We start from the raw sequence: 27102 nt of genomic DNA on the forward strand, positions 1-27102 counted from the left end.
CCACATTGATGAAGTGGACACAACTGTTTTCTGCTGTGCCAAGCAGGCACACCAACTGTTTGATGAATGTCCAGACCCAACGGAAAAACCACTTAGAATCAGACCCATGTATTAAAGAGCTGGAGTGTCTCCCACTATTATTACGGTTGCTGCGTTAAACCCTGAACCTGCGCACCATTTTCTTTTGTTCGATCGTCAGACCAAACAGTCCCACAATCCATGGTAAGTCCCCGCTTATTATTAAGTGGACAATGGGGTTTCTTTAGAACCTCCAATTGCGTTTTTGTTTTGTTAAGCCTGTTGTGGCCTTTTCTTCTCTGTATTTGTTGGTCCATTTGATTTCCTATCAATCCCAGTTTACTGGGCCTTTCTTTTGGCCTATTACACCTTTGTAATTTGGCTGATATCAAACTCAATACATTTTCCCCATAGAAAATCGAGTTTTCATGAGAACTATGGAAAATTTATTTATTTAGAAGATTTTGTTCAACAGTAGCTAGGAATTCATTGGTCCTGCTATCATGTGTGCGTTCGTAGGATGCAGATGTGTTTCTAATTATTGAATTGACAAATTCATTATTTTTTATTTTACAATATAATTTTATAAGTCGTTGGATCTATCGCATTTTATGTGATTGAATATAAACACTCAAATAAAGTCCTTACACACTTAATTTTTTGTTATTTTAAAAAACTTATATACAAATTATTTTTAAGATAAAAAAATAAACTTCTGCTAGTTTTGATAGAAACTCGAACAGAACAATAGTACGATTTATGTATCTCAAGTGTTCTTAGCAAGATTCCTTAAAAAAGAAAAATTACTACTATTTCCATGAAATTCCAATTCATAATTTATTAATTTATGATGAAACTTGGATACACCCGTACGCTGGTAGTTCATTTTCAGGTCAAACACACAGAATCCATTATCCAAACCCCACATCACATCATAATGGGAAAAACATGGAAGATGAGCACTAAATGTATTATTATTGGGGTGACATTTAAGCAGATGAGGTAGAGAGAGAGAGAGAGAAACAAACAGCTAAAAGGCAAACTGATGTCTAATAATCCAATTCATCATCCAACCAAACCCATCTCTTTCTCTCTTGTCCAACTTCCTTTGGCCAGAGAGAGGGCTTGGACGGTGGCACTTGATGACGTGTCACTCCCAACTGGCTTTCATAAAATGCAAGGTCCAGGTTTGCTCCCTAGTCCCAACATTGCTTGACCCACTGGTTCAAAAACATTGTACCTTTGACCAGCTTCACACTTGTATTCAAAAATAGAAGGGCAAAATCGTCTGGCATATACAACAGCCCTATGCGCTCAATAAAGGTCATGCAGGACAAGATATTCCACCAGATACCTCCTCCCTCTCTCTGTCTCTCTCTCTCTCTCTCCCTTTTGCAGACTGAGTTGCTGATATAAAATTTGTCTCAAACAGCTTTCGAATTTTCAAACTTCTCTCTCTAACACTGTAGGCTCTGCCTAACCGTTTCTATTGTCCAAGAAAAGCAAAACGAGACCCATTTCTATTTCAAATCCATAGATTGGGTTTTCCCTTTTTATCTCTTCAAAGTTTCTTCTTGTTCCATGAAAACTCAATCTCTGCCGAGAAAGTTTGAGTTTTTCCTGTGAATTCTCGCGTAGCTTGAGCTTTTCTTGGTGTGTTTTGGGTCTTGGGTCGAGAGTTTCAAAGGGTTTTGACTTTGGATGAAGATGAAGATCGGTGGACCTGATCACTGTTCGTTGTTATGTGAATGTTCCCATTGGCGCTTTGGCTTCGGACTTTGGTGATTTCTAGGGTTTGTGGTGCGTAAATTTTTTGTGGCTCTGATTAGGGTTTCCTGGGTAAGAAGCTGTCGCCTTTTTTCTTGGTTCTTTGCCAGTTTTCAAGCTTGGGCTTGGTTTTTGTTCCCTTTTCAGCTTTATTTGGTGGCGCCGATTAATTTCATTATAAGTTTGTTTTTTACTGAATAATTTTAAAGAAATCTCTGCGTTTTTTTATCATTTTGGTACTTTTTAATTGGTTTTTTTAGTGTCGAGAAAAGGTTTTGGACTTGAATTTTATAAGGACCTAGAGGGTTTCATACTTTCATTATTAAAAGTGCGAGTTGGTTAGTATTTGGGCCCATTTTCTTGAAAATTTGTTTTCATAAAAATAAGGTATGTATGTCTCATAATTAAAGTCTTTTCCTGAATGTTTATAATTGTAGTTGTGAATCTTTGAACTGGTTGTGGACCTTGTGGTGAAGCATTGCGAAGGGCTGTTAGATTTTTTTTTTTGAGAAGAGCTGTTTGATTGTACTACGAAAATTGAATTGTCTCTTTTTTCTTTCTTCCTTTTATACAATTCAATGGGTTTCCGTTTTAAAAATCTTGAAACTTGGGCCTGTTAAGTCATCCTGTGAAAGTTGAATTGTCCCACCCTGTTGCCTATGGAATTTCATCTGTGAATCTAGTGTCGTTAATAAATGCCAAATGTTGATGCAAGGTGGTGCGTCTTTGGGAAAATTGGATTTGTGGCACTTTTTTTGTTGAAATTATAGACGTGTTTTACCCATTCAATTATCAGCAACTGTCTTATAACTTGGTGTTGGTGGATTTTCATATCAACTAATTTGGTTATTTCCTGCGCCATTAATCTTTTTGCAACTGGAGCAATTATATTACTTCTGTAAATCTGACAGAAGTTTATTGTGGTGTGGGATGTCCTTGAAATCTTTTCTTCCTTTTTTTTTTTTTGGAGAAGAGGATGCCCGTAAATCATAGGAGATGAATTTTGTAGGATTCCGTTATTTATGAGGTGAAGAGAAGTGGTGGTGGTATTTTTGGGTGGAACTAAGTGTATTGGGAAGAAGATCAATCTCAGTTAAGTGTAATGGTTATGAATTTCTGAGTCTCTCATCCTTTTCTTCCCCTTGATTGGGTGTGAATGTGTCCTATGGAAAGGCTTCTGTAGAATTGAGTCATAATTTCATACTGGTGTCATGATGAAGGTCAAGTTTTAGGATGATATTTTGCAGCATTCCTGTTTAGTTTCCTGAAGGATTGCATAGCTTCATGAGGTTTGAAGACCTCAATATTTATTTATTTCAAATTCTGCGTGGATTTTAAGTATCAAATGCCGACAACCCTTGACAATATCGTACCTCATATTGAGAGTCTTTTTAAGCTTTCATAGAGTGAATGTAGTTTGGGCTCTTGGGAGTTTAGGTCTTTTCTTATATTATGCTGTTTTTTTTAGCCTTGTCGTCATGCCCTATGAGGCTGTATGTCTTGCCTGTACTGTTTGTATGAAAGCTAATTAACATTGGGCTGAATATCATCTTTGGTCTGCTAAGACATGCGGTGTTGTCAGCTTTTAGGAATCAGGCTTTCTCCTTTTCCCTAATTTAATTTAAATGTATTGTTTTACCATTTTCAGCAATTAGGCATCTGAGGTACAATAAATAAATAGAGCAGTATGGTTGCAAAAGACCGCCAAAGTGCTACAGATTCTCCTAAGGTGGAGGTGGGAGAGATTGACACCAGGGCACCTTTCCAATCTGTTAAAGATGCTGTCACACTATTTGGTGAAGGAGCATTCTCTGGGGAGAAACCTTCCATTAAGAAGACAAAACCACATTCAGCAGAGGTATTTCTGCTTCCTTTACTTTTCAATTTTTGAAGCCACATACATGTTATATGTATATTTTATGACTGCCAGGTATATTTTGCTTCACTTGTTGGTTAATCTTTGCTACATGGTCTCCCACAATTCTTGGGAAGCTGATGGTATTGCACATACGTTTTCCTTGCATTTAAAATTAAAATATAATAGCTCATTTTTAAGTAAAAACGGACAAAAAAAAAAGATTATTGTGAAAGTATGAAAAGCATCACAAAGGTCATTCTGATAACATTTTTTGTTTCGGGTATGCCAGTCTCCAGTATCGCATATTCTGAAAAGTTATAGAGTTTGGAAGTTACTTCTCGCATTTGTAGCTATGGATGTGAATGATTAGTCTCACTAATATGAACAGTGATTCAAGGACTGAACAAATACAAATACTGTGTAATTTCCTGTAATTCATGCAATTTTTTCCCCATTCAATCTCTTGATTAATTGGAACTCTTCATCCTCCTGAAATTATTAAATACCAAAGAGATTTTCCTCATTATAATGAAACCGTTTGGTTAGTGTGTGTGTTTTTCAAATATCCAGATATGTTTGGTGTCAAGTTGTTTACAATTGCTGATTGTTCCAATGCAGAAATTAATAGTCAACGAGACACAATTTCACCTGGCCCAGAAAGAACTGAACAAGTTGAAGGAACAACTAAAGAATGCTGAAACTACTAAAGCCCAAGCATTTGTGGAGCTTGAAAAAGCTAAGATAACTCTTGAGGATCTGACTAAGAAGCTGGCATCTCTTAGCGAGTCTAAGAAATCTGCAATAAAGGCAACAGAAGCTGCCAAAAATCAAGCAAAGCAACTTGAAGAAACAAATTGTGGCAACCTTGTTGGAACTGATGGTACTTGGAAACAAGACTTAGAAACAGCAAGAGCACAGTACATGAATGTGATTACTGAACTCAATGCTGCAAAGCAAGAGTTGACGAAAATCCGCCAGGACTGTAATGCATCCTTGGAAGCAAAAGTTGCTGCCTTCAAGCAGGCAGCAGAAGCTGAAGAGGCAGCTAAAGCAAATGCGGAGAGGGTTAGTGAGCTGTCGAAGGAAATTTCAGTTGTGCAGGATTCAATTGGGCAAGTGAAGCTTGCATCTCTGGAAGCCCAGCAAGAGCAAGCAAAGATATTTGCTGAAAAGGATGTCCTGAGGCAGTCATATAAAGCTACCTTGGAGGAGTCAGCAAAGAAATTGCTTTCTCTGAAAAAAGAGTTTGATCCAGAACTTTCCAGAAATCTTGAAGCACAACTTTCTGAAACATTGAATGAAATTGGAGCTCTGCAAAAGCAAATGGAGAATGCAAAGGCTTCAGATTTAGATTCTGTGAGAACTGTCACTTTGGAGCTGGATGATGCTAAGGAATCACTGCATAAAGTAGCAGAAGAGGAAAGCAGCCTCAGAAGCTTAGTGGAAGCTCTTAAGGTGGAACTTGAGAATGTGAAGAAAGAGCATGCTGCACTGAAGGAGAAGGAAGTGGAAACAGAATCTATTGCTGGGAATTTACATGTCAAACTGCGGAAAACTAAGTCTGAGCTTGAAGCATGCCTAGCAGAAGAATCTAAAGCAACAGGTGCCTCCAATGAAATGATAGCAACACTAAACCAGCTATCGCTGGAAACTGCAAATGCACGACGGGAAGCAGAAGAGGTGAAGATCAAAGCAGAGGAGTTGAAGAAGGAAGCTGAAGCCACCAAATCTGCAGTAAAAGAAGCAGAGAAGAAGCTGAGGGTTGCTTTGGAAGAAGCTGGAGAAGCTAAATCAGCAGAAGAAAGGGCCCTTGAACAAATTAGAGTTTTATCTGAGAGAACTAATGCTGCCCGTGCATCAACTTCTGAATCTGGTGCCAAGATCACTATATCAAAGGAAGAATTTGAGTCTTTGAGCCGAAAGGTTGACGAGTCTGATAAATTAGCAGAAATGAAATTGGCTGCTGCCATGGCTCAGGTGGAAGCTGTGAAGGCTAGTGAAAATGAGGCCTTGCAGAGGTTAGAGGCAACCCAGAAGGAGATTGAAGATATGAAGGCTGCAACTGGGGAGGCCTTAAAGAGGGCAGAAATGGCTGAAGCAGCCAAAAAGGCAGTGGAAGGAGAGCTTCGAAGGTGGCGTGAACGAGAGCAAAAGAAAGCAGCTGAAGCTGCATCACGGATATTGGCAGAAACAGAGATGTCAGTGTCAGTGGAATCATCCCCACGCCATTACAGGATTCAAAAGCAGAACCCTCAAACAAAAATTATTGGGAACCGGAAGTTGGAGAAACCAAAGACCTCCGTTTCGAAAAAGATACTTTTGCCTACTCTTAGTGGCATGTTTAACAGAAAAAAGAATCAGGTTGAGGGTGGGTCTCCATCTTATCTCCCTGGTGAGAAACCCCTTTGATATATGTATTTGCCAGCCCTTTGTGGAATATTAGAGACGAGAACAAGTTTGGTTGTGTCCGCATTTTGAGACTAGTGGTGCTGTGAGCTTCTATGACCTCATCTGTTTGAGGAGGAAGAAGAGGGATGTCAAATTAACGAGCTTGGATGTAACTCTAGAGAACTGTGTGATTGTGTATATTGGACAACAATTCTTGGCATTTTGGTTGAAGATTTGCTGTAGAAATGAAGTGCCAACTTTTTTAGCCTTTAGTTTTCATCATGTTCGAAACCACAGTTCTTTCATAACCAGCTCTATTACGGTGGGAACGAGGGTAAAAGGGTTCTACCTTATTGTCCCCTACTCCCCTTTTACATGAACATGAGACATTTGCCATAATCAAAACACATTTGTATACACTAATGTGTTTTCAGGCCAAGATTAAAGATTCAGACCAAGTTGCTAACTAGAATGCAATTATCTATATATGCATGCTGAATTGCTGATGCACACACATTTTAATGGTAAACGCTAGAGAGCATAGACAACATGAGTGGTCGTGGCCTCTTCTAAGCTCACAAATTAGTATATTAAAAATTTAAAAGTTAGATCCTTGACTATGTGGCTGCTCTTGTGAGAATTACGTATATACGTACAGATATTAAGTCTGGTGGCATGAGACAGTAACACCAAAAAAGTAATAGACTCTCCCCAGAACGCACGTGTCCTAATTCCCCACTCGGTGACCAAAGTCTCACTAGCCCATCCCACTCTCCGCTTCCCATACCACTGGAACTTTTACTTAGCCCCCAAACTCTCTCTCTCTCTCTCTCCGACTAAATATGGCCATGGCAAGCACCAGAGACAGAGACGACACACTGACATTCACAAACCCATCAACATCGTCCTCTCCAATCATAATATCGGACCCACTTGACAGCTTCCTCACCGACCCAAATACCCACATCGGAAGCGCCTCCGGGAGCTTCCAAAATGAGGGTTTGCTTGCTGAAACTAGCGGAACCAGCAGCGACGCTGAGTTCGGCTTTTCTCGGCCTGAGTTTCGGACGACTCTACTCGTCGGGACCGTCGAGTTGTATCAGCGCCACGTTTTCTTATGCTACAAGAACCCGCAGGTTTGGCCCCCCAGAATTGAGGCTGCGGAGTTTGATCGACTGCCGAGGTTGCTCTATGCCGCTGTGATGGCTAGGAGGGTCGATATGATGAAAGAGGTATGCGTCTCTGTGTTTGATTTGGTTGTTTTTGGTTTGTGTTTTGACGGCGCTTGGTGTTTAATTTACTGAATTAGAAGGTGTGTGTGTGTGTGTGATATTTGGATATCTTTGGGTTTGTGGTTGATCTCAAATTCTGTTGGTTGAAATGGGTTTTTGGTTGTTTTTTATTGCTTGTTTTTAAGGAGTGATTTACAGGTGTGTGATTTCGTTGGTTTTGATTTGAGTCTGATGTGGGATGGATTTAAATTTTGATCATTGCTTCTGTTTTAGGGCTGTGTGATTTGGTGGTTTTTGCTTTAACATTTAATGTTGGTTGCTTTTGAATTTGGTGAATTGAAATGGGTCTTGGCTGTTTTGTGGATTGCTTGAATTCTAAGATAGATTTGGAAGCATGTTATTTGGTACCTATTAGCTTGAACATGAAGCGGGCACTTTTTGTTTCTAGTGTTGTTCAGTGGGGCGTTGTTTTGGGTGTCCTTTTGGAGTAATTTTGGAATCTGGGTTGTGTAGAATTTTGAGAATTCTCAATGGACACTGAAAAATATGATTTAGGAAATATGTGATTAAGCCCTTGGCATCTTACAAGATAATGAATATTTGACAAAATTTTATCAGATACACAACTACAAAATGTCCTCTGGTTGTGCAGTCAACTAGTATATGCAGTTTGTCTCATAATGAATGGAATGATATGAAATGCGCGAGCAGATAAGTTACATAGCCAGAGGAAAGAATGATGTGATATTGGTTTGGTTTGCTTGGATGTGGTTGTTTATCGACAATTGCTGGCAGTTGTATGTGTTAGCTGTACATTCTTTTTCCACAATTGGTTGTATAATTTGTTTGAGGCTAACTATTGTTTTTTTGTTTCTTTCCTCTTATAGACCCGCTTAACAATCTGTGAAGGGCACGATGGAACTGAGACATCAAATGGTGATGTATTAATTTTCCCCGACATGATCAGATACAGGTCATTTACTAGCTCCATTTGGATTCCTTTAGATTCTTTCTTGATTCCCAACCGATCAAAATTTGATTCTGACATAAATTTGGGGGGAAAATGTAGGAGATTGACACATTTTGATGTTGACACATTTGTTGAAGAAGTTCTTGTGAAGGATGGTGAATGGCTGCCTGGAACTCCTGAAACCCTGAAGGGTTCATATGTTTTTGTATGTTCTCATGGGTCCCGGGATCGCCGTTGTGGAGTCTGTGGACCTCCCCTGGTCAGTAGATTCAGAGAAGAGATAGAATTACACGGTCTTCAAGGTAAAGTGTCAGTTAGCCCATGTTCACACATTGGGGGGCATAAGTATGCGGGAAATGTTATTATATTTGGATCAAATATCAACAGAGAAGTCAGTGGCCACTGGTAAGGGGAATTGCGTCTGTAAATTCATTTATTTTTATCTCTTTTATCTGTTATCATTGTCAATAGGTATAGCTTTTCACTCTTTCCCAATTCTATTACTTAGTGTTCTGATATTGAGCTATCTGATAGGTATGGATATGTTACTCCAGATGATGTACCTGCATTGCTTGACCAGCATATTGGGAAAGGAGAAATTGTGGACTGGCTGTGGAGGTAATGGTTTTACACTTTTACATCTTCAGTTTTTTTCTCATAATTCGTACGCTGGCTTTTGAAGCCAGTTTATCATGCTTCCAAAGCGGATTACAGCTATGCTGGCTCTATTATTGAAATAATGTTTAGTTGTACAATTGGGTCCTTAGAGGAAGTTCCTCATTTGCACCTTAATAAACTGGCTGGCTATGTAAAACTTATTCTGATTAGAACAAGAAGGAAATTGAAAAATAATAGAGAAGATAGTCTGTTCAACCCATGTATAATTAGTAGCAGCTAATTTATAGAAGTGGTCACCTCTTGTTTAAATTTGTGTGTTTCTATTTGTGCATGCATTATGGAATTATGATTACTGATGGCCTATATGGTGTGATTCCAGGGGTCAGATGGGTTTATCAGAAGAACAACAGAAGAAATCTCAAGAACTAAGGCTCCAGCTTAATGGCGAGACAAATGTGGGAGAAAGCACTACAGAGTTGACCCAACCAAAGGAAAGGGGAATGAATACTGGTACGTGTAAATCCCAAGTTGAAATCGGGGGCTGTTGCCAGGAAAATGGAAGCTCTTCCTGCTGTCAGAACTATGTATTAAAAGAAAAGATAAATAATCCTGATTTGGATGAGATGGAAGCGATGGTGGCAGCTGAAAAGAAAAAGAGTGGCGGAAAACTGATTTCGATCAGTAGTGGCAAAGGGGCATCCACACGCAAGGTTTGTGCCATGCCAACATGGTTTGAGAGCTGGGAGCGTGAAGATACGTATGCAGCTTTTGCTGTTGTTTGTGCTGCTTTGTCAGTTGGCATTGCATACAGCTGCTACAAACAGTTGAGATGAAACCTTGAATCCAATCTCTGCGTTGTTTAATCACATTACAGGTTAGAGTGTCAACCCCCTTTTTTTCTCAAATGTTAATTGTAAGTTCAGTGCAGAAAGATCTGTACAGTGCTTATAGAAGGGAAAAGGGTGTGGATACATTTGTGCATATGTGTAAGAAAGAGGGCAGGATACTTGAATTACGTCTTTCATCTTTCTTTTGGATATAATTTGTACTAGTGCATATATCAAATGTGTTACAGAATTCTTATTTTTAAATCAACACCATCTTCATGAATTTATTAAAATGCTGTTTCAGTATTTAATGCGTTGATGTTGTAAAGAATGTAATCCAAAAAACATACTAACAGATGCCTTTTTTCATTCTTAAGTCGCTACTTAAAGAAGAGTGTTGCCGACATAGTCGTCTGTGAATCGTCCATTGGTCGAGTCTAACTATTGACACCACAACCATCAACGGTTGTTAGCCATTCATATATGGATGACGAAAACACTTTGTCAAGCATTAGTATAATATATATAAAAATATATCAATTATACCCTCATTGAGAGAATGTCATTCATACCTCATTACTTTAAAGAAAATGTCAGGCATACCCTTATTACTTTACCAAAAAGAAAAATATCAACCATTCCCTTATTACTTAGAAAATATCAATTATACCCTTTTTTACTTTATAGAATATATCATTAATACCCCTATTACTTTATGGAAACACCAGTCATACCCCTGCCGTATAAAATACCAACCATAATCTTATTAGTTATTACTTTATGGAAATTATCAACCATACCCTTGTTCCTAAAATATCAACTATACCCTTAGTACTTTAGAAAAAATATCATTCATACCCTTATTACTTTATCAGCTGAGACTTGAGACGTAGACTTTGTCCGTCGAAGATTCTTTCATTGAAAGCCTCCACGACCAGGAGACGATTTCAGAATGCAAGTGATTTGAGTCCATGACCAATCTGGTGGGCAGTGACGACCAAAATTCAAAAATAGAAAATCTGGTGGGCAGTAAAGCTTGGCAAACTTTAGCCCATCAAGATTCAAGGGACACATTTCTACATCTCGTAAAACATTAATAATAATTATTATTAGTAGTAATATTAATCAGCTAATTTCAAAATTAGCAAGTGGAGGAACACATCCGCTCCAATGTTTCCTACATATATAGAAGAAAGATATGATCATCCACCCCAAGGTGGTATTTCATACTACACCTGATCAGCTTGTCCTAAAAATTCTGCATCGAGCTGATGCAAGCATTACACTAATACATAAAATTAATTTTTAGAACAACATTATTGTCTCATAGCAATGGCAGAGTGTTAGTTGTGAGTGTCACGTAGGCTATAGATGCTAATAACCGTCATAAAAATTTTCAAGCACTATTAACTCTTAGGCCATTTAGTGACTTGGACAGTCCATTGAGAATCCCAAACTTTTGAAACTGAGTTTCAATGGTCTTTGCAATCTCGGCATCATCTGGGTCTGGCTCGGGGAAATTAACATGGAAGGATCCTTGTTTAATTGGTGCAATAGACTCCCTAAGGACAGCTTGTTGCTTGGTGAAATTGTAGAGCTCTTGATGGAAAGGATGGTCCAAGGAGAAACAATTAGCAGTTCGTCCATTCTCCGAATGCCGAGATGACCCAGAGCCGTCTTTTTTACAAAAATGTGGGAGGGCTGCATAATCCATGATCTGCATACACATTTTCAGGTCAAGTTCCCAGCATCGAAAAACATAACATAATACATGAACAAATGCAACTGGAAGAAAACTAGATTTGTTTTAGAGCACAACCATCGGGCCATGAGAGAGAGCCCGTATCGAGAAGTAGGTAACTTCAAAAATATGGAAGTACAAGACAACAAAAAAAAGTTGCAAGCTTGAAGTGGACATAAAGGAATAGGAAGCCAATGGTGATATTAGAACCAAAGAACAAGCTTACTTTCAGCAATTCATCTCTCCCACAACCCTGAAGAACCTGAATTTTCCTCCTTGTCCGTTCTTGCAAAAGAGGCTTTACCACCTGTTAAGAGTTCATACACATTAGGACTTTTGTCTCAAGTTGGCATATACCGACCAACACGTCATCCTTTTCATTTTTTCTGGCGTATTATTTCAAACTTCCGGCCGAGTTGTTATGATACAAACCTTCCAACATGCGGAAAATATGTATGGGACATTGACAATATAGTATGTATCTGTCTTCTCTGGATAATTTAAGTCATCTATTGTAGAGATAACAGTCAAAAGCTGCATCAACAGATCAGGCAAAGTGTCAATCATATGGATTTCAAAAGAATTGAGAAAATTCTTGTTATTTGTGTCCAAATATGACTGCATGACTGCCTCTTTGAATAAAGGCTAAGAGTAGTTTCACGCAATACAGGAATTTTCTGGTCAGAGAACAAAATAAAGGCTCGTGCTATACAAGAGGTACCTTTATCTGGTTAAGTGCTGAGAGCCTCAAACCAGTCATATCCAAAACCTTCACACATGTTCCGATGTATTGTCCATACTTCTTGGTTGCAGAGGGCTACAACAAAAGACAAAAATATCAGGCTACAGATAAACTTAACTGTCTGAAAGATGATTGAGCAATCTCAAGTACTCACCAAAACAACACGGTCTCTATATTCATTCATTTGGATGTGTGACTGAACATAGTAATTTACCTACAATGACAAAGAATCACACAAGTAAATATCACTAAAAGATTAATAATATTTACATTAAGGCATTAGATGACTCTTATTCTATTGTATAATAGCCTAGCTAATAGATTAAAGCCCTCAAGCAAGACTTATATGATTACTTATTCAAGTTTTCCAGAATTATCAATACCAGAGATACAAAGTTATTTATGCCTAAGTTCAAAGATTGAACAAACTATATCATCCTTACAGAAGCTTTGTCAAATGTGCTGAGCCCGACACCAACAGCAATGACAGGAAGACCCTGGGAAAAAAATTAATAGGACAATAAAATGAAAATCATAAGGTTGAAATTGAAAAATAAGGACTGAGGGAGCAAAACTAATCAACCGTTGCAGCCATAAGAAGAAAGATTCAGGTGCCCAGCCTTTCTTGGACAAGGTGGCTGTGGCGGGACACAATGGTAGAGAAGGAAGGCATGATAAATCTATGTAATAAACAGGACTACCTCTTTTGAGTAACCCGACAATCCCACAAGGTGAGAATCTCGCACTGCTCTGTAGAAATCAGTAGGGATGATTGGTTTCTGTATATAGCAAATAAATCCTTTGTCACCACATTAAGTATAGAGTTGCTTTTCCAGCATGGTTCAAGTACCAAATGCCATAAATTAAGCAAGAAATGCATGAATCTTAAGGAGAATGGAAACAAAAGAATTCCAACATTTATTTTTTATTCCATAAGTAATATATGTCTAACTCGGCTGCACTTGCCCTACTAGCAAATGCTAGATTTCTCTGTAATGAATGTTTTTATTTCCATACTGCCTTGAAACCCAATCAGTCTGGTCGCTATGGACTAGAAGTGCTAAAACACCAACCACAAAATGAATAACAATTTATCATAAAAATATGCTCTTTGAATGTAACTGACAGCAGCAGAATTATACTTCAATGTTAATACAAATTTACATCTGATTTTCATGTTTCTACTTATATGTCAATAATTCGCATATGAACCAGATTTGCAAGTGGAAGTTATAACTTTGCCATAAAAACTGCCTATGGGCCATATTGAGGTTCATGGTCAACAACAGACAATTGCTCTTGCACCAGAATTTATAGCAGTTGAATGGTCTAACATCATGATAATGGTAGGTTTTTCTTCCCATGTACTTCAAGGCACTCTGCTATGGGCATCTCTACTAATTAAAAAGCAAACCTGGAGTAGTTTTCAACAATTAACCTTTTTTTTTTGGCAAGTAACAATTAACCTTTTCAGTTTGATTCCATTAAGACCTTTAACATTTCAATTTCTAACTTTTAGGCAATAATTAATAGTCAAGCCTTAAATAGCAATTTAATATTGGATACACAAATAACAATCTTTAGTAACCACATCCCCCACCGCCGCCCACCCGCCCGCTCTCTCTCTCTCTCTCTCTCTCTCACGCACACACATTGAAAAAGCTCTAAATGCAAAGTATCACAAAATATATAAGACAGAAAAGCCATCAAAAAGAGAAATAACATGTGATTGGTCACAACATATCATGTTAATCTGATACATATTGATAAAACTCACCGCCAATATATTGTCAATTTCACTTTCTACCCTCCATTGTAAACAGTCAACCAACTGGAACAGTTTAGGCATTGTTAGTAAAGCATACTAACCAAAACATAAATGACAGTTCAAGGAAATTATCAAACTTCAAAGATAATAACTATTATTAAGTGAACCGAATGAATCTAACCATTTTATGGGCTTTGCCAACATTCCCGTCCCTAGCTTTAAGAAAACGCATGAATGTCTCATTTGGATACCCCTGGTGCACATTCTGAAGAACAAGAGGCACCATTTGAATTTTGAGTTACATTTCATTAATGAAAATCATAAATTTAAAAAGAAAACAACTAAACTATCCACTTGAATTCAAGAATTTTTCCCAAAACAAAAACAATCCACAAAACCATGCTACAGCCTCCCAAAACTCGGCACAAAAGTTTAGCTTGGCCCGTGCCATCTCTCTAATTTTCCTTTTGCTTTCTTTTTCTCTCCCTTCGATGCAAGAAAATACATGCTTCAGCTGATTAGTCAAAAAAATTGAGAAAGTATGAACAATGCAGACAACCCCCCCCCCAACCAAAATATTCCCACAGTTAAGGGACTTCATAATGCATTCTCAAGAATAGCACCTTGTACATCACGCCTAATTAGATGACAGTAAAGCTCATTTCAATTAAATTGTACATCACCCTGACATTATATATGGATAAAGATTTAAACTTTATTGAAGCCCAACATGACAATCACTTCAAAGGTTTCTACTTTTCTCACACCAAAAGCAAGAGATGAAGTTTGAACAAGATCAAGTTGATTAAGTGATAATTCATATGCTCGCGTCATTCTGTTAGAAAGCATTGATAAAGATCACAATAGCAGGTTAATCTAATTTAAGAAATGGACTTGACCCAACCCAAAAATGAAGGAAAACCCAAAAATACATGACGTCAAAGACCCAGATCAAATCCAGAAAACTAGTTTCTTTTCAGCAAATACTTAAGGCTACCAAAACTAAGCTAAAATACATGACGTCAGAGACCCAGATCAAATCAAGAAAACTAGTTTCTTTTCAGCAAATACTTAAGGCAACTAAAACTAAGCTAAATGATTAAATTGTGGTCAGTTGAGTAAAGGGTTTTATTCTCTCATGTCGCAAACCATTAAATTAACAAAATTTAAGAAATCTAAAGTCATTTCCTTGTTCAATCTCTTTATCAGCACTCAAACACAGAACAGATCGAGCAAACTTAAAAGAGGCACGGGCTAACCTCAAATGTGTTCTTCAGTGGCTCGTCAACTGTAATAGTCAAAATAAAAATAGAAAACTTTAGCTAATATAGATCAAATAAGAGGATCATACATACTTCAAGTGGGCTTCAAAGCTCACCTTCCTCCATTAACAACTGAAACTGCTTGATCGCCTCCTGATTAGCAATACCCATCTTCTCTTCTTGTTCCCTTTACAGTAATTTAAACAAAAAGACTGCAAATTTAGCTGAAGAATAATCCAAAACTGAGTTTATTTTAACTTCCACTCTGATCTTCTCTCCTCACTTTTTTCAGTGCTCTAAATTACAAAAACTTATGCAACTGATTCGCCAAAATCTACACAGAAAGAAAGAGAGAGGTTTAAAGGTAGAGAAACCTTTAGGGAGAGAGAGAGAGAGAGAGAGAGGTGGGGTGTCCTTTAATAATCTGGGTTCTTTCCTGAGCAGTAAGCACCTTAACTACGATTGAAACTTTTGTGGCAATTGTTAAATGTGTATATATATTTTTTTTTCTTAAATGAATGGTTAAAAATAGAAAGAATTTGAAAAAAGAGATATCCAAACCACAAGCGTGGGTGGTTGGTAACTTGGTAACTTGGTATGCTAATTTTCAACCCATTTGTTTTTTCTAGAGTTTTTGTTTTTTTTGATGGCTTGGAATCTGTCAATTTGAATTTAATCTAATGGTTCTAATTTATGTTGGTGGGGAAATTCACTTTGTTATACTAAGCTACTCTCGTTCTTGTCCAGTACTTTTAACAAGAACAAAAGGGCATTCTCTGCTCTCTCTTTTTTTTTTGTCCAAGAACAAGAGGGTATTCACCGAAAAAAAAACATGAGGGTCAAACAAAATATGCAATGGATAAATGATTCAACTACATCAATTACGAATTTACGACACAACAAAGTGCCAACTAGATTTTGCTGCTAATTCGTTAGTAGGTGGATAAGCAAAAAAAGGGTTCAAAGCATACCCTTTTGTATCTTCCAACATCATGCTAACTACTTAACTAGTTGACAAGCCTAACAAGCAATGCAAGAACACAAAGTGTGTACACAAGTTTACATCTTGACAAGTAAAGAGAAGATATAAGATAATGTATATAATACAATGTAAAGAATTAAAAAGGGTTATATGTCACTCATTAGTAACAATTTACAAATAAGTTGTATCTTCATATAGATGTAATTTTTTATTTTTTTTTTAAGTATGATGTTGTGCATGTGAACCTCCTTTGAATATAATGACAAGACATTAAGTACTAAAACTTTTTGGTATGTTTGAAGAAATGTGCTACATTCTTCAAAGGGAAGTTACTAATAACAATTTGGTTCAATAATAATATCGGTTCTCACTTTTGTGGGACGGGGTTCTGAATTCTAATTTTATAAACTAGATAATAAGAGAAAAGGCTTGCAAATGATATATTGTGCAATAAATTAGAGTCAAAGAGGAAAAAGTTAAAAGAGCAATATGTAGCAATAAAAAGGAAGATATTTTTGTCAATTAAAGCAAGGCATGCTTGCGCTAAGATATTCGTTATGTTGACAAAATTTCACTATCAAATATTAAAATCGAAAACGCAATTGCGATGCATATGATTATGAAAGATTGCATCATTGCATGCCGCAATAATGAAATAAGGAGAGAAAAGTCAAAATAAAGACTAGAATCGACAATTTGATTTGCATTTAATTAAATTAACCTAATTTCACCCCGCTTCATAATGAAATTTTAAATTTATGATTAAAATATGTGAAGGCCTGAAGGGTTAGATCCCTTTTGGGCCTTTACTATTAAAGGAAAACTTAAAATTTAAATTTAAAATCATAATTAAAATTAAAGATATTTCACATTCAAATACATTATAATGACATTACCTCTATAAAAATGTGATCAACAATATGATATATGAATAAAAAAAGATTTAGAGAGTAAGAGAAAATGGAAGAATTGTGTGTGGCTTTCCTTATCACTAAGCCGTAGATTTTATAGACTCCAATTTACTTGGACTACTGGATTTACTTGGAGGTTAGTCTAAAATTTTCTTGGTGGCAAATAACTTCATTTCATAAATATCACATATCGACATAAAATGCGTTTGTGGATAACCAAATAATTAACATTGCTTACAACAATTAAAAATAAATAAATAAAAGAGGAGGAAGAGAATCAAACTCTTACCTCTAACTATATTCAAAAACATGTGTGACAAAATCGTTGACCTTTAAATCCTCTCAAGACATGAGAATTCAAAATAGCGGTACACATGGGCACACATGAAAAACTCAATATTGTCATGCCAAGATACTACACTTTGACTCAGCATCCATGTGAGTTCATGTAGCATGAAACTATGAAAGAGGCGACTACTATGAGTTTGTGGCCTATGGGCTCTGGGCCTCTGGGTGGGTTGGTAAAGTTTCATTAACTTAAATTAATCGAAAGGTGCCACTCATACTGGCCAAATGCAGACATCTTTTGACTATAGCCTCTAATCCATTTAACCATTTATTTTTTTATATGATTCAACATTTTAAACATTAACTAGAGCCTAGGATTGCAGGAAAGTTCATACAGTCATATGGTGTAAACTTCATATTTTTCTTTTTGTAATTTTTATTTTAAAATTTTCTTTAACATTTACTTATAATTTCCATTGACGACATGGTTAAATCTCTACCAAACAAGACAGACATGGTGAGCCATAATTGAACATGGAATAGATGCTCAATTTTGTAGCTTATCCCCAACCCAAAATTATTTGAAGGAACAGCCTTCAATGTGGCAGGAATGTTCCCCATGTGTCCAAGTGTTTTTAATTTTCTAAGTCACCTTTTTTTCTTGTTTGTGGTTTTCATGTGAATTCTTCACATGTTTGAGATGTGGCTTCAATGTTTCCCATCCAATCTTTCTACATGTCAATTCTGAGACAAGTTCCCATGGGTCCCATGACTCATTTTTTAAGAAAAAATAGATAAATAAAACATTGGTCCCATGACTTTGAAATATCATTATTTTTTAAACTTAGAATCCCCTTCAATATAGTTAAACTTATAACTAACTTGGAATTACCTCCACCATGAATTTTCTTATAGCTAGCTTGCACTTGAAATGGGACCTTTTGAAGCCTGCCCAACAAGCACTCTTGTAGGGTTGTTCATGGTTGGATAGGTAAGCAGCTGGCTTTTTGATTCCTCTCTCCCTCTCTTCATAGAGCTAGAAATCCTTTAGCGAAACTGAAGAGTTATGTAAACTGTTCCAGAGGTATACATACAACGCAAACTTTCTTTTTCCTTTCTTTTTATTTTTTATAATATATGCCCGCACAATCTAACATATAGGGGTAGATTATTACAAATTTACAGAGCTTAGTTTGTTAAAATACTATGCATGTACACATTAAGTAACCAATAGATTAGTTGTTTTACCAAGGCTGATCATCACCCACAAACATTTGAATTGTAAAATACTATTATTATCATATGAAAGATAGAAACTGGATCCACATTCTGGACACAGCATCAACATTTGACCTGCAATACAAATTGTGTTTTCATAACAACACCAAACATATGATCATTATCGACATAAAAAACCCCTAATTCCACATAATCAACATTTCAGAAACTCTACATCTTTCTCAAGAAAAAAGCAAATGAGATATCAGTTCTGAAAATAATTAAAAGAAATCAAATTCCAGATAGTTGTTTTGGTCGGGATGAGAAGCAGCAGCAATAGCTTTATCACTAGTTGACACTGCGGGGGCTGAAATCCGCTCAAACTCAACTGGTTTTGGGATATCAGGTGGGCTTGCACATCGAATCAAAGCCCAGTTAACACCTTCAAAGAAGGGGTGTTGTTTAATCTCTGTTGCTCCTCGTTTATAAGCCAACCTATGCTGTGGTTCTTTCACTAGTAGGCCCCTTATCAGGTCCCTTGCTGAAAAGCTAACCACTGGTGTCTCTGGGAACCTCAATGGCTGACCTACAACGTTGAACAGGGTGGCTCGATTCCCTGAACCCTTGAAAGGGGTCTTACCAAACAATAGCTCATACAGAAAGATCCCGAAAGTCCACCAATCAACAGCACTGCCATGCCCTTCACCTTTGATAATTTCTGGTGCCAAATACTCATGGGTCCCAACAAATGACATCGAGCGAGCACTGGTTGGCTCAGCAATAAGTTCTGGCAATGGGCTGACTTGGTTTCCCATTTCATTCTTGGGTTTCCGGTCTTTCTTGGATTTAATCGAAAAGAAACGGGGAGTGAAACATGTTGTAGGCATCACACAAGATGGCTGAATACAAGAGGGCTCAATGCAGGTGGGTTGCACACAATAAACTGGGTTCTTTCGCAAGCCTTCAGACTCGGGAGCTGAAGATCTGACTAGCGTTGGGCTGACAACACAGCGCAGGGAAAGGTCAAAGTCCGAAAGCATTATGTGCCCATCATCCCTCACAAGGACATTTTCCGGCTTGAGATCACGATAAACAATCCCAAGCATGTGAAGATATTCCAAAGCAAGGAGAACCTCTGCTACATAGAACCTGCATATTGAATTCAAATATAACAATAAGGACTGTCAAAATCAAACAACACCACAAGAGAGAAAGATTGTTTTTTTGCTATGACGTGATACATGATTGAATATTGTTACTGACAAAGAAAGATGACTAGCATTTTCTGTTCATTCTCACACTACTAATAGTGCAGAAATGGTGCTCTTATTGAAGAAAGTCTACATCAAAACAGCAAGAAGCAACCCAGGAACAACCTGAGTGTACCAGATCACAGCAAAAATTCTAGCAGTGAGTCAGTGACATAGCATAAGGATATTAGTGTGTATGAATAATTTTTAGCATAAAGGCTTGATTGAGTCCAGATCATTAAATAGCAAGGCAAAAACCTATTATGATGAAGCTTATTAGTATCCACCTAACAGTGAGTCAGTGACATAGCAAAAAACCAATAAAGCAGGTAGACGGAAGAAATTCAACAAACATAAACAATTATATAAACCACATATGCCCAAACTGATAACAGTGAACGAAAATCATTCGCCACGTTTGAACTAAATAAAAATGATTTGAGTGTGAACAAGTTTCATACTTCACTGCTTGTTCAGTAAAATGTTTTCCTGGTTGCCTCTGCCGAAGTGTGTGCAAGTCACCTCCAGGGCAGAATTCCATCACCAAACATGAATACTTTTCAGTCTCAAAATGGGTGTAAAGGGTTGGAAGGAAAGGATGGTCTAAACATTGTAGTATTTCTCTCTCTGTCTGAGCCCGAAGAAGTTTTTTGCGGTTAGCTAAAGATGTTTTGTCCATGACCTTCATAGCGAAATAACATTTTGTTCCACTCAACTCTGAAAGATAGACACTTCCAATATCCCCACAGCCTAACTTCTTCAGAAGTCTGAAATGGCCCAAACTGAATGCACCATCCTTTGCTCGGACTGCCTGGATCGCTTCCCAATGTATGTCATTTGCCTTGTGAGGTTTGTTGATAGTGCTACTAAAGCTGCTACAAGTACTTTCATCACTCACATCAGTGCTTGTGCTACCCCTACAAATACTGCTCTTTCCACTCTCAACAAAATCAGCTCGATCACTAATTTTGGCACTTCCACTAGTCTTGGCAAGACTGCTGGTCCCATCACTGACTTTCGCTGGAGCTGGGCTAACTCCATTTTCTGATGTTTTCTTTTCTTGATTGCCACCACCTTCTGGTAATTTCCTAGTCTCACTCCCTGCAACACCCACATCAGCTGGCACCTGTTTTGGATCACCCAGTGATAAACTTGAATCTAACATATCAGCTAAAGATTTGGCAGAATCCTTCTGATAAGTGATCTTGGATTTCTTCTCTTCGGCAGTTTCTGCAGAAACCTGCTTTGATGCAGCTTGTTGCACATGCCTAGGCAGTTTTCTCGGAGTAACTGGCTCCGATTTGCTTATCTTTGTAATCTGTAATGGTGAAGGTTTGTGAGAATTTCCTTCTATTGTCTGACTACCAATTAATTTCCTCTGATTTTCTGGGGAAGTTCTGGCACCAGATTTTGAGGCCATTGATATAAATCAGACTTAATAAGACAGATCAAATTGAACAAACCCATCACTCATCCCCCAACTTAAAATGGTTCCCTCCATTGACACTCCAATTATTTTCATCTTCAAGTCCATCAATAGCAATATAATTTCTACAAACAAACAAAGAAGTCATCACTATGCGACATAGATGTAATACAAAGGAACCATATCCTATCCAACCGATAAAATAGGTTATACAAGTCTAGTAACAATATTTCACCACAAAAAAAAGATATATACAAAAACTACTGCTATATCAACATTGATCCATATGTGATAAAAAAAAAAAAAAATTCCACAAAATGCAAGTATCCTTTAAATGATTGAACATGAATAACAAAAAGAAGTTAAATTTTAGTTCCGGTAGATCAATTTAAAATTTAAAAATCAATTAGCAGACATTGTAAAAACCCGCAAGGAGAAAGAGGGGCATAAAAACACAGAGTTGCATGCCCGACCCAGAAGTATCAAACTATAAGACAATCTGAGAGACCCAACAAGTCATAGGTCAAAATTTGATGGAAATACAAGAATCAAAGTCATATACCTCAAAATGCCAATCCTTTTCCCCTGAAAACATAAACTTTCTGAAGGAAAAGGCCGTGGATCAAAGAGGCAAGGGGACTAAGAGAAACTCAACTAAATGTAGTTTCTACGTGTACCCCAATACACACCAAAATGCCATGTAGCAAGAGATAAGAACCAAAGTAAAGTAGATTCATACAGATCTCAAACAGAGACCCAACACTTTGGATCCAAAAGACCCACACAGACCCAGATGCTAAAAAACAAGATAGAGTGCATAGAGAAGCAAAAACCACCAAACAACTCACAGGACCAGTTAAAAGTGAAGAAAAAAGGAAGCCCAAAAAGGGTACCTGCGCTTGAGAGAGAAAGAGAGAGAGAGAGAGAGAGAGCGTTTCACAAAGATCAGAACTTTGAAAGGCTTTGGTTTGGTCTGGTTTGCTTTAGCAGAGTGGAAAAGAAAGAAATAAAAGAGCACTCACAACTGTTGAGAGAGATAAAAGAGAGAGAGCAATGTGTGAGAAAGAGCTCCTTTTCCTGAAATGTGTGGAGAGAGAGAGAAAAAGAAGGAAAAAGCTTTCAGTGAGGAGTTAGAAAGACTGAATGAGTTGGGTGTCTTTGGGTGTCTGTGGGCTACTACGGTACTACCATGTACCATGACCATCCATGTATAGAGAGGCTTTGAGAGAGAGAGAGAGAGAGAGAGAGAGAGAAGAGGAGGGTCAAAGCTAAACTGCTAAAGTGAGGCTTTTTTGTGTATTATTATTTTTTTTTTGGGTTCAATTATTTCAATGTATTTTGTCCCAAATTCAAGGGTCTGAATCAATGGATGGGCCTCCTAAGGCTCCACCCTGTCCCTCATGCTTTGGGAGTTTTTAGTTTCCTATTTAAGGCTTTAAGACCTACGAAATGACTAGGCATGTCCTTTCTAAAAAAGAAAAAAGAGAACAAAATAAAAAAGCCTAATTTTTTTTGGTCGAATAAAAAAGCCTAATTAGTGGTCCAAAAATAAGTTGTTTTTGTAATTTTGGTTGGTTGATTATGGGCAAATAGTCCATGAGACTGGAGAATGCCAGTTGATTAGGTCATGATAAAATCGGATGGTCAGGGATTGATTGTTAACATATTGAAGAGGTGGGCTCAACTGACCAAATTTTATGGACAGTGCTTCTTGTATACCTAACAAGACTTTTTAATGGTGGTTGGATCATGAAACAAGGGTCATGATTTTAAATCAAAACTACATAAAAGAATTAACTTTATATATTGAAATAAAGAGAAAACGTCCTTTGAAAAATAAAATAAAGAAAAAACATTGAAATAAATTTTATACATCATGCCATATTGAAGACTTTCTTCTTAGGTCCCAATTTAATATCTTACCAACAAAATGAAAGAACAATGAAATATAAACTCCATTATACATTTTTACCAAAAAGAAATCAGAACAAATTTTTGTAAAAAAAATTGAACATTAAGACTAAAACTTTATAAAACAATCAAAAACCGATTTGGTAATATTTTCCAATATGCATACAAATATACCATCCCAATACCATTTTAAATTTGTTTATTTTCTTACCAAAATTGTTTTAATGACAATGAAATCAAAGTTTTGATAGGAAAGAAAAAAAAAATGGGAGAGATTTTCTTTGTATTTCATTCATGGCAGAGTGACAAATCCTCTAAATAATATTTTTAAAAATTGTGCATGTGCTATCATTTGAGTAGTTTAGTTATAACGGCACATGGTGTTACAGTCACACAAAATTCTTTTTAAAACGAGATCCTAGATTTGCTAGTCTAAACTCTAAAGAAATAAAAGTTATATTTTAATACCATATTTGATAAATTTTGTAAGATTGCCTTTAGGCCTCGTTTGAGATTGTTGTGAAGGACCCAAAAACTGTTGTAGATGACAATTCTTAATCACCCACAGCAGTTTTGATGTTTAGTAAAAAAATGAAAAAGTGTTTTGTCCCACAATTCTCAACTCCCCACAGCAAAAATAGAAGCAAGTTTGTAGGTGTTTTTGAAAGCTGCAGCAGCAACAATGAAAATTTTATTTTACTCATAATACCCTCATTTTAGTAATTATAAATAGCCACAACAGTTTTACATTACAATTTACCAAACACTTTCATATTGCTTTTTGTACTCACAACACTTTTGAAAATATAGTTTACCAAACACTCAACTGTTTTACTTGACAGCTGACTTTACTTCACTCCTGCTTTACTTCACAGCTGTTTTTTCTTACAGCAATCTCAAACTAAGCCTTAGAATTGTAGATTTAAAATAAAATTGCTTTTTTTTTTATACCTTAATTTGCTCAATTAGTCCTCAATTTATTTTTTCCTTGTGTGTGGAATTGCCAATTTGGTGGTAACAACAAAGGCTGAAACCTCATGAAACGATTTCAAGTGAATAACTTGAGATTTTTTAGACCCAAAAAAAAAACTTGAGATGTTTTTTTTATGATTTTTTTTCAAAATAGTTTTCTCACAAAAATGCTTTTAAAAAATGTTTTTCCTTATTAGTCTCAAACTAGAACCCCCTAAATCCGCGCCAAGATCATAGCTGTCCAGCAAAACAAACACACCTCTTCCTACAGACCCTCGCATTTTCAGCTGTTAGGGTTAGGGTTTTACAAGACAAAGACTCAGAGAGGCTGAAATGGAGGCTGAGAGAAAGATATCGGCAGAGGCTGGGGCCGTACTCCGAGAAGGCATAGGATTAGTTCTGTCTCGGTGGTCAGCGCTTCAATTGGCCGTTGAGAACGAGTGGGGTGGCCGTGACTCGCGCCGAAAAGCGGAGCAACTCGTCCCCGATATCTTCTCCTGGTTTAATCACTCAACCGGTACGTAATTCACTCGCTGAAATCATCGAATTTGTCGTTTTTTATTTTTAAAGAATTGAGTTTGAAATTTTGATTTGCTGCTTTTTTTTTTAGTGCATTATTATACCAAGATTGAGTTTTTGTAAGGAAATCTAAATTCATTATTTGTAAGCTTGTCAGAGTTCAATCCAGGTCTTTGAGTATAATGAATTTTTGATGCATTGTGCTTCGAGAATGGAATTAAGATTCACTTGGGAATTTATCTGCTAAAATAAGAATCTTTTCACAAGAATTGTCAATTTTTGTGCTGAAATCTGCTTTGTGCTTCCTCTATCACTAGAATGATCACAATGGTCATTATTGTGTTATTTTCAGAGCCTCTTTACATAGATGATTTAGAAGAAATGCTCAATGAAGCTATGCTTTCTCTCAACACTGTAACAGAGGATGGTAGCATTGAGGAGGTATGCTTTTGCTACTCACCTTTTTTTTTTTTTGCAACATTTCGCCACTCTACCTTTTCATCAGAGAACACCTGATAGTATCTTCATGGATTATATTGGAGAAGATTTATTATTGTTATGATTCTGATGGGAAACTCAAACGTAATTAGCTTGCTCTGTCGATAGTGTGACTTTAAATGGGGAACTATTACAAAGGTTTGTGATAAGTGCATGTTCCTGCTTTCTCTCACCACTTGCACTTGGTTAACTATTCGACTTTTAGAAGCTCAAACGTTTTAGCATCAACTACAGCTGACATTAACGTACCACATCATTTCTGCTGTCGTCAGCTGAGATTCGCAGCTGCATCTCCAGTCATTCCAAAACATTTCACTCACATGTTTCATCAGATAGACAATTCACAAGGACCAATTTCATGTGATCTCTATCATTTCTGTAAACTAGTGGATATCAGTGATGCCATTTTTTTACTGATGGTTTCTATCTTTATGGTTTTTGAATTTTTTTCTCTGGATGTACTCAGGTAGCCGAAAAGTTAATGATTATGCATGAAGAATGTTTAGATTGTAATTACAAGTCTATCGAAAGCCTAAGGGAAGCGAATCATCGTAGAGTTTCCGTTCCTCATGTTAGACAGGTAAGTCATATTTGAACCCTCAGCCTTAAAGTTCTTAATATGATAAATTTTTTTATGGGAATGTGGTGTCTTGGTATTCCATGCGTTTGCCAATTGTTAGTGTACTGAAGAAAACTCATCGAGTCATTGTGGACATTGTTTCTTGAGAGGTCTTTGGACTGTGTGCAAGAATGGCTTTCTTGCTCATATGAGCCAAATCTGAGGGTGGTAGAGTGAGTATTATAAGTTGAAATTATATGCCTTACAGTTCTCTTCATTCTCTTCCTTACTCATACCAGGTTGTGAATGATGACGAAGACAATGATGATAGAGATGATAGCATGGGAAATGATGATTCATCAAACATGATGGTGGACACACATGAGTCTCCTTCAAATTTGAATACAGTAGACAAGTCAGGCAATGAATCAAAGCCCAATCTGGCAGTTGAAGCAGATGGTTGGGTGGTAGTTGGACCAAAACGAAATAGTGGTAAAAGGAATTAGGTTCAACCCCTAATTATATGCTTTTCCCTTATACACAATATATTCTTCTTAATATTTTTGTGATTTTTTATTCTTTCTCAAGTAGAGTGAATGTATGTTTTCCCTGTTGTTTCCATACCATATTTGGTAAGTTTCCCAACAAAGTTGGTGTACCCTTCAACAAAAAAAACTCAAACGACGAAGCTTTTCCAATATTGTTTTTTCCTTTGTCTCGAGATCACAAGGAAATGAAGTGATGTCTGTCAGATGCTGTGATGCTAATGATGTTCATGAACCCTCCTCGTGTTCAAGAGATTTGGTCGGCTGATCACAAAATGTAAGTTGTGTACGGAGTCAACGAATGTGATACTGAGCATACCAATATGAAAATGCAGACACATAGTATATCTCAAGCATGTACAACCTCTCTTATAACGCCTTTAGTGGATCTCCCTGTTATGTTGTAGGTTTCACAACAATATGTATGTTCGACATGTCCTAAAATTCTCAATTACACATGGTGTGATGGAAGACAAAGAGATGTGGGTTGTTTGATGGAAGACAAGGAGGTGTGGGTAGTTTGAGCTTCACACAAAAGAAACAACAATAATTGAAAAAGATTGATCAATGACCTATTTTCACTGTAATTTTATATTTGTAAGTCTGCTTTGAGCCTATAACAAAAAAAAAAAAAAAAAAAGATCCTAAAAAACAAAAGGAAAAAAGAAAAGGGGAAAGAAAGAAAGAAAGAAACAAGTCATTACTGCAAACAGTTTGAAAATGGAAGAAAGAATGGCCACCCGTGCTTTTCCAACAAAATACTGTCTGGGAATGTGTTGCAAAACATGCCCAACAGCTAATGTTTCCAAGTAGATTTGATTGTTCCTCTCTT

The 27102-nt window shown here is 36.9% G+C and overlaps 5 protein-coding genes across 8 annotated transcripts; 3 read left to right on the forward strand and 2 right to left on the reverse strand.

The window, feature by feature from the left end:
* Window positions 1-1421: 1421 nt before the first annotated feature.
* On the forward strand, window positions 1422-6308 carry LOC147296146 (weak chloroplast movement under blue light protein (DUF827)). Of its 2 annotated transcripts, none has more exons than XM_086230108.1 (3): window positions 1422-1857; window positions 3434-3643; window positions 4262-6308. In XM_086230108.1, exons 2-3 carry the CDS (start codon window positions 3473-3475, stop codon window positions 6050-6052), a joined length of 1962 nt encoding a protein of 653 aa, XP_086086234.1. In that variant the 5' UTR covers window positions 1422-1857; window positions 3434-3472; the 3' UTR covers window positions 6053-6308. The 2 variants fall into 2 exon arrangements, with proteins under 2 accessions (XP_086086234.1, XP_086086235.1); XM_086230109.1 differs by having other exon boundaries at window positions 1422-1818.
* A 490-nt stretch (window positions 6309-6798) lies between these two features.
* On the forward strand, window positions 6799-9934 carry LOC147296147 (Sucrase/ferredoxin-like family protein). Its single transcript, XM_086248255.1, has 5 exons — window positions 6799-7263; window positions 8151-8236; window positions 8333-8638; window positions 8768-8851; window positions 9231-9934. The coding sequence occupies exons 1-5, from the start codon at window positions 6874-6876 to the stop codon at window positions 9682-9684; spliced, it is 1320 nt and encodes a 439-aa protein (XP_086104381.1). The 5' UTR covers window positions 6799-6873; the 3' UTR covers window positions 9685-9934.
* An 829-nt stretch (window positions 9935-10763) lies between these two features.
* LOC147296148 (SEC14 cytosolic factor-like) lies at window positions 10764-15636 on the reverse strand. 2 transcript variants are annotated; one of them, XM_086255812.1, is made up of 12 exons: window positions 15566-15636; window positions 15308-15378; window positions 15189-15217; window positions 14111-14194; window positions 13939-13992; window positions 12863-12940; window positions 12605-12658; window positions 12316-12375; window positions 12141-12236; window positions 11852-11953; window positions 11646-11726; window positions 10764-11395 (listed from the first exon to the last, which is right to left on the reverse strand). In XM_086255812.1, the coding sequence occupies exons 2-12, from the start codon at window positions 15360-15362 to the stop codon at window positions 11075-11077; spliced, it is 1014 nt and encodes a 337-aa protein (XP_086111938.1). In that variant the 5' UTR covers window positions 15363-15378; window positions 15566-15636; the 3' UTR covers window positions 10764-11074. The 2 variants fall into 2 exon arrangements, with proteins under 2 accessions (XP_086111938.1, XP_086111937.1); XM_086255811.1 differs by lacking the exon at window positions 15566-15636 and having other exon boundaries at window positions 15308-15559.
* A 3009-nt stretch (window positions 15637-18645) lies between these two features.
* Window positions 18646-22470, reverse strand: LOC147296149 (serine/threonine-protein kinase D6PKL1-like). 2 transcript variants are annotated; one of them, XM_086230116.1, is made up of 3 exons: window positions 22160-22470; window positions 20302-21391; window positions 18646-19739 (listed from the first exon to the last, which is right to left on the reverse strand). In XM_086230116.1, the coding sequence occupies exons 2-3, from the start codon at window positions 21258-21260 to the stop codon at window positions 18872-18874; spliced, it is 1827 nt and encodes a 608-aa protein (XP_086086242.1). In that variant the 5' UTR covers window positions 21261-21391; window positions 22160-22470; the 3' UTR covers window positions 18646-18871. The 2 variants fall into 2 exon arrangements, with proteins under 2 accessions (XP_086086242.1, XP_086086243.1); XM_086230117.1 differs by lacking the exon at window positions 22160-22470 and adding an exon at window positions 21829-22102.
* Window positions 22471-24376: 1906 nt separating this feature from the next.
* LOC147296150 (uncharacterized) lies at window positions 24377-26435 on the forward strand. Its single transcript, XM_086230119.1, has 4 exons — window positions 24377-24666; window positions 25021-25109; window positions 25633-25746; window positions 26025-26435. Exons 1-4 carry the CDS (start codon window positions 24483-24485, stop codon window positions 26229-26231), a joined length of 594 nt encoding a protein of 197 aa, XP_086086245.1. The 5' UTR covers window positions 24377-24482; the 3' UTR covers window positions 26232-26435.
* Window positions 26436-27102: the final 667 nt, after the last annotated feature.

This window comes from Dryas octopetala, chromosome 1 (assembly GCF_963921425.1).
Source record: "Dryas octopetala chromosome 1, drDryOcto1.1, whole genome shotgun sequence".
Classification (NCBI taxonomy): domain Eukaryota; kingdom Viridiplantae; phylum Streptophyta; class Magnoliopsida; order Rosales; family Rosaceae; genus Dryas; species Dryas octopetala.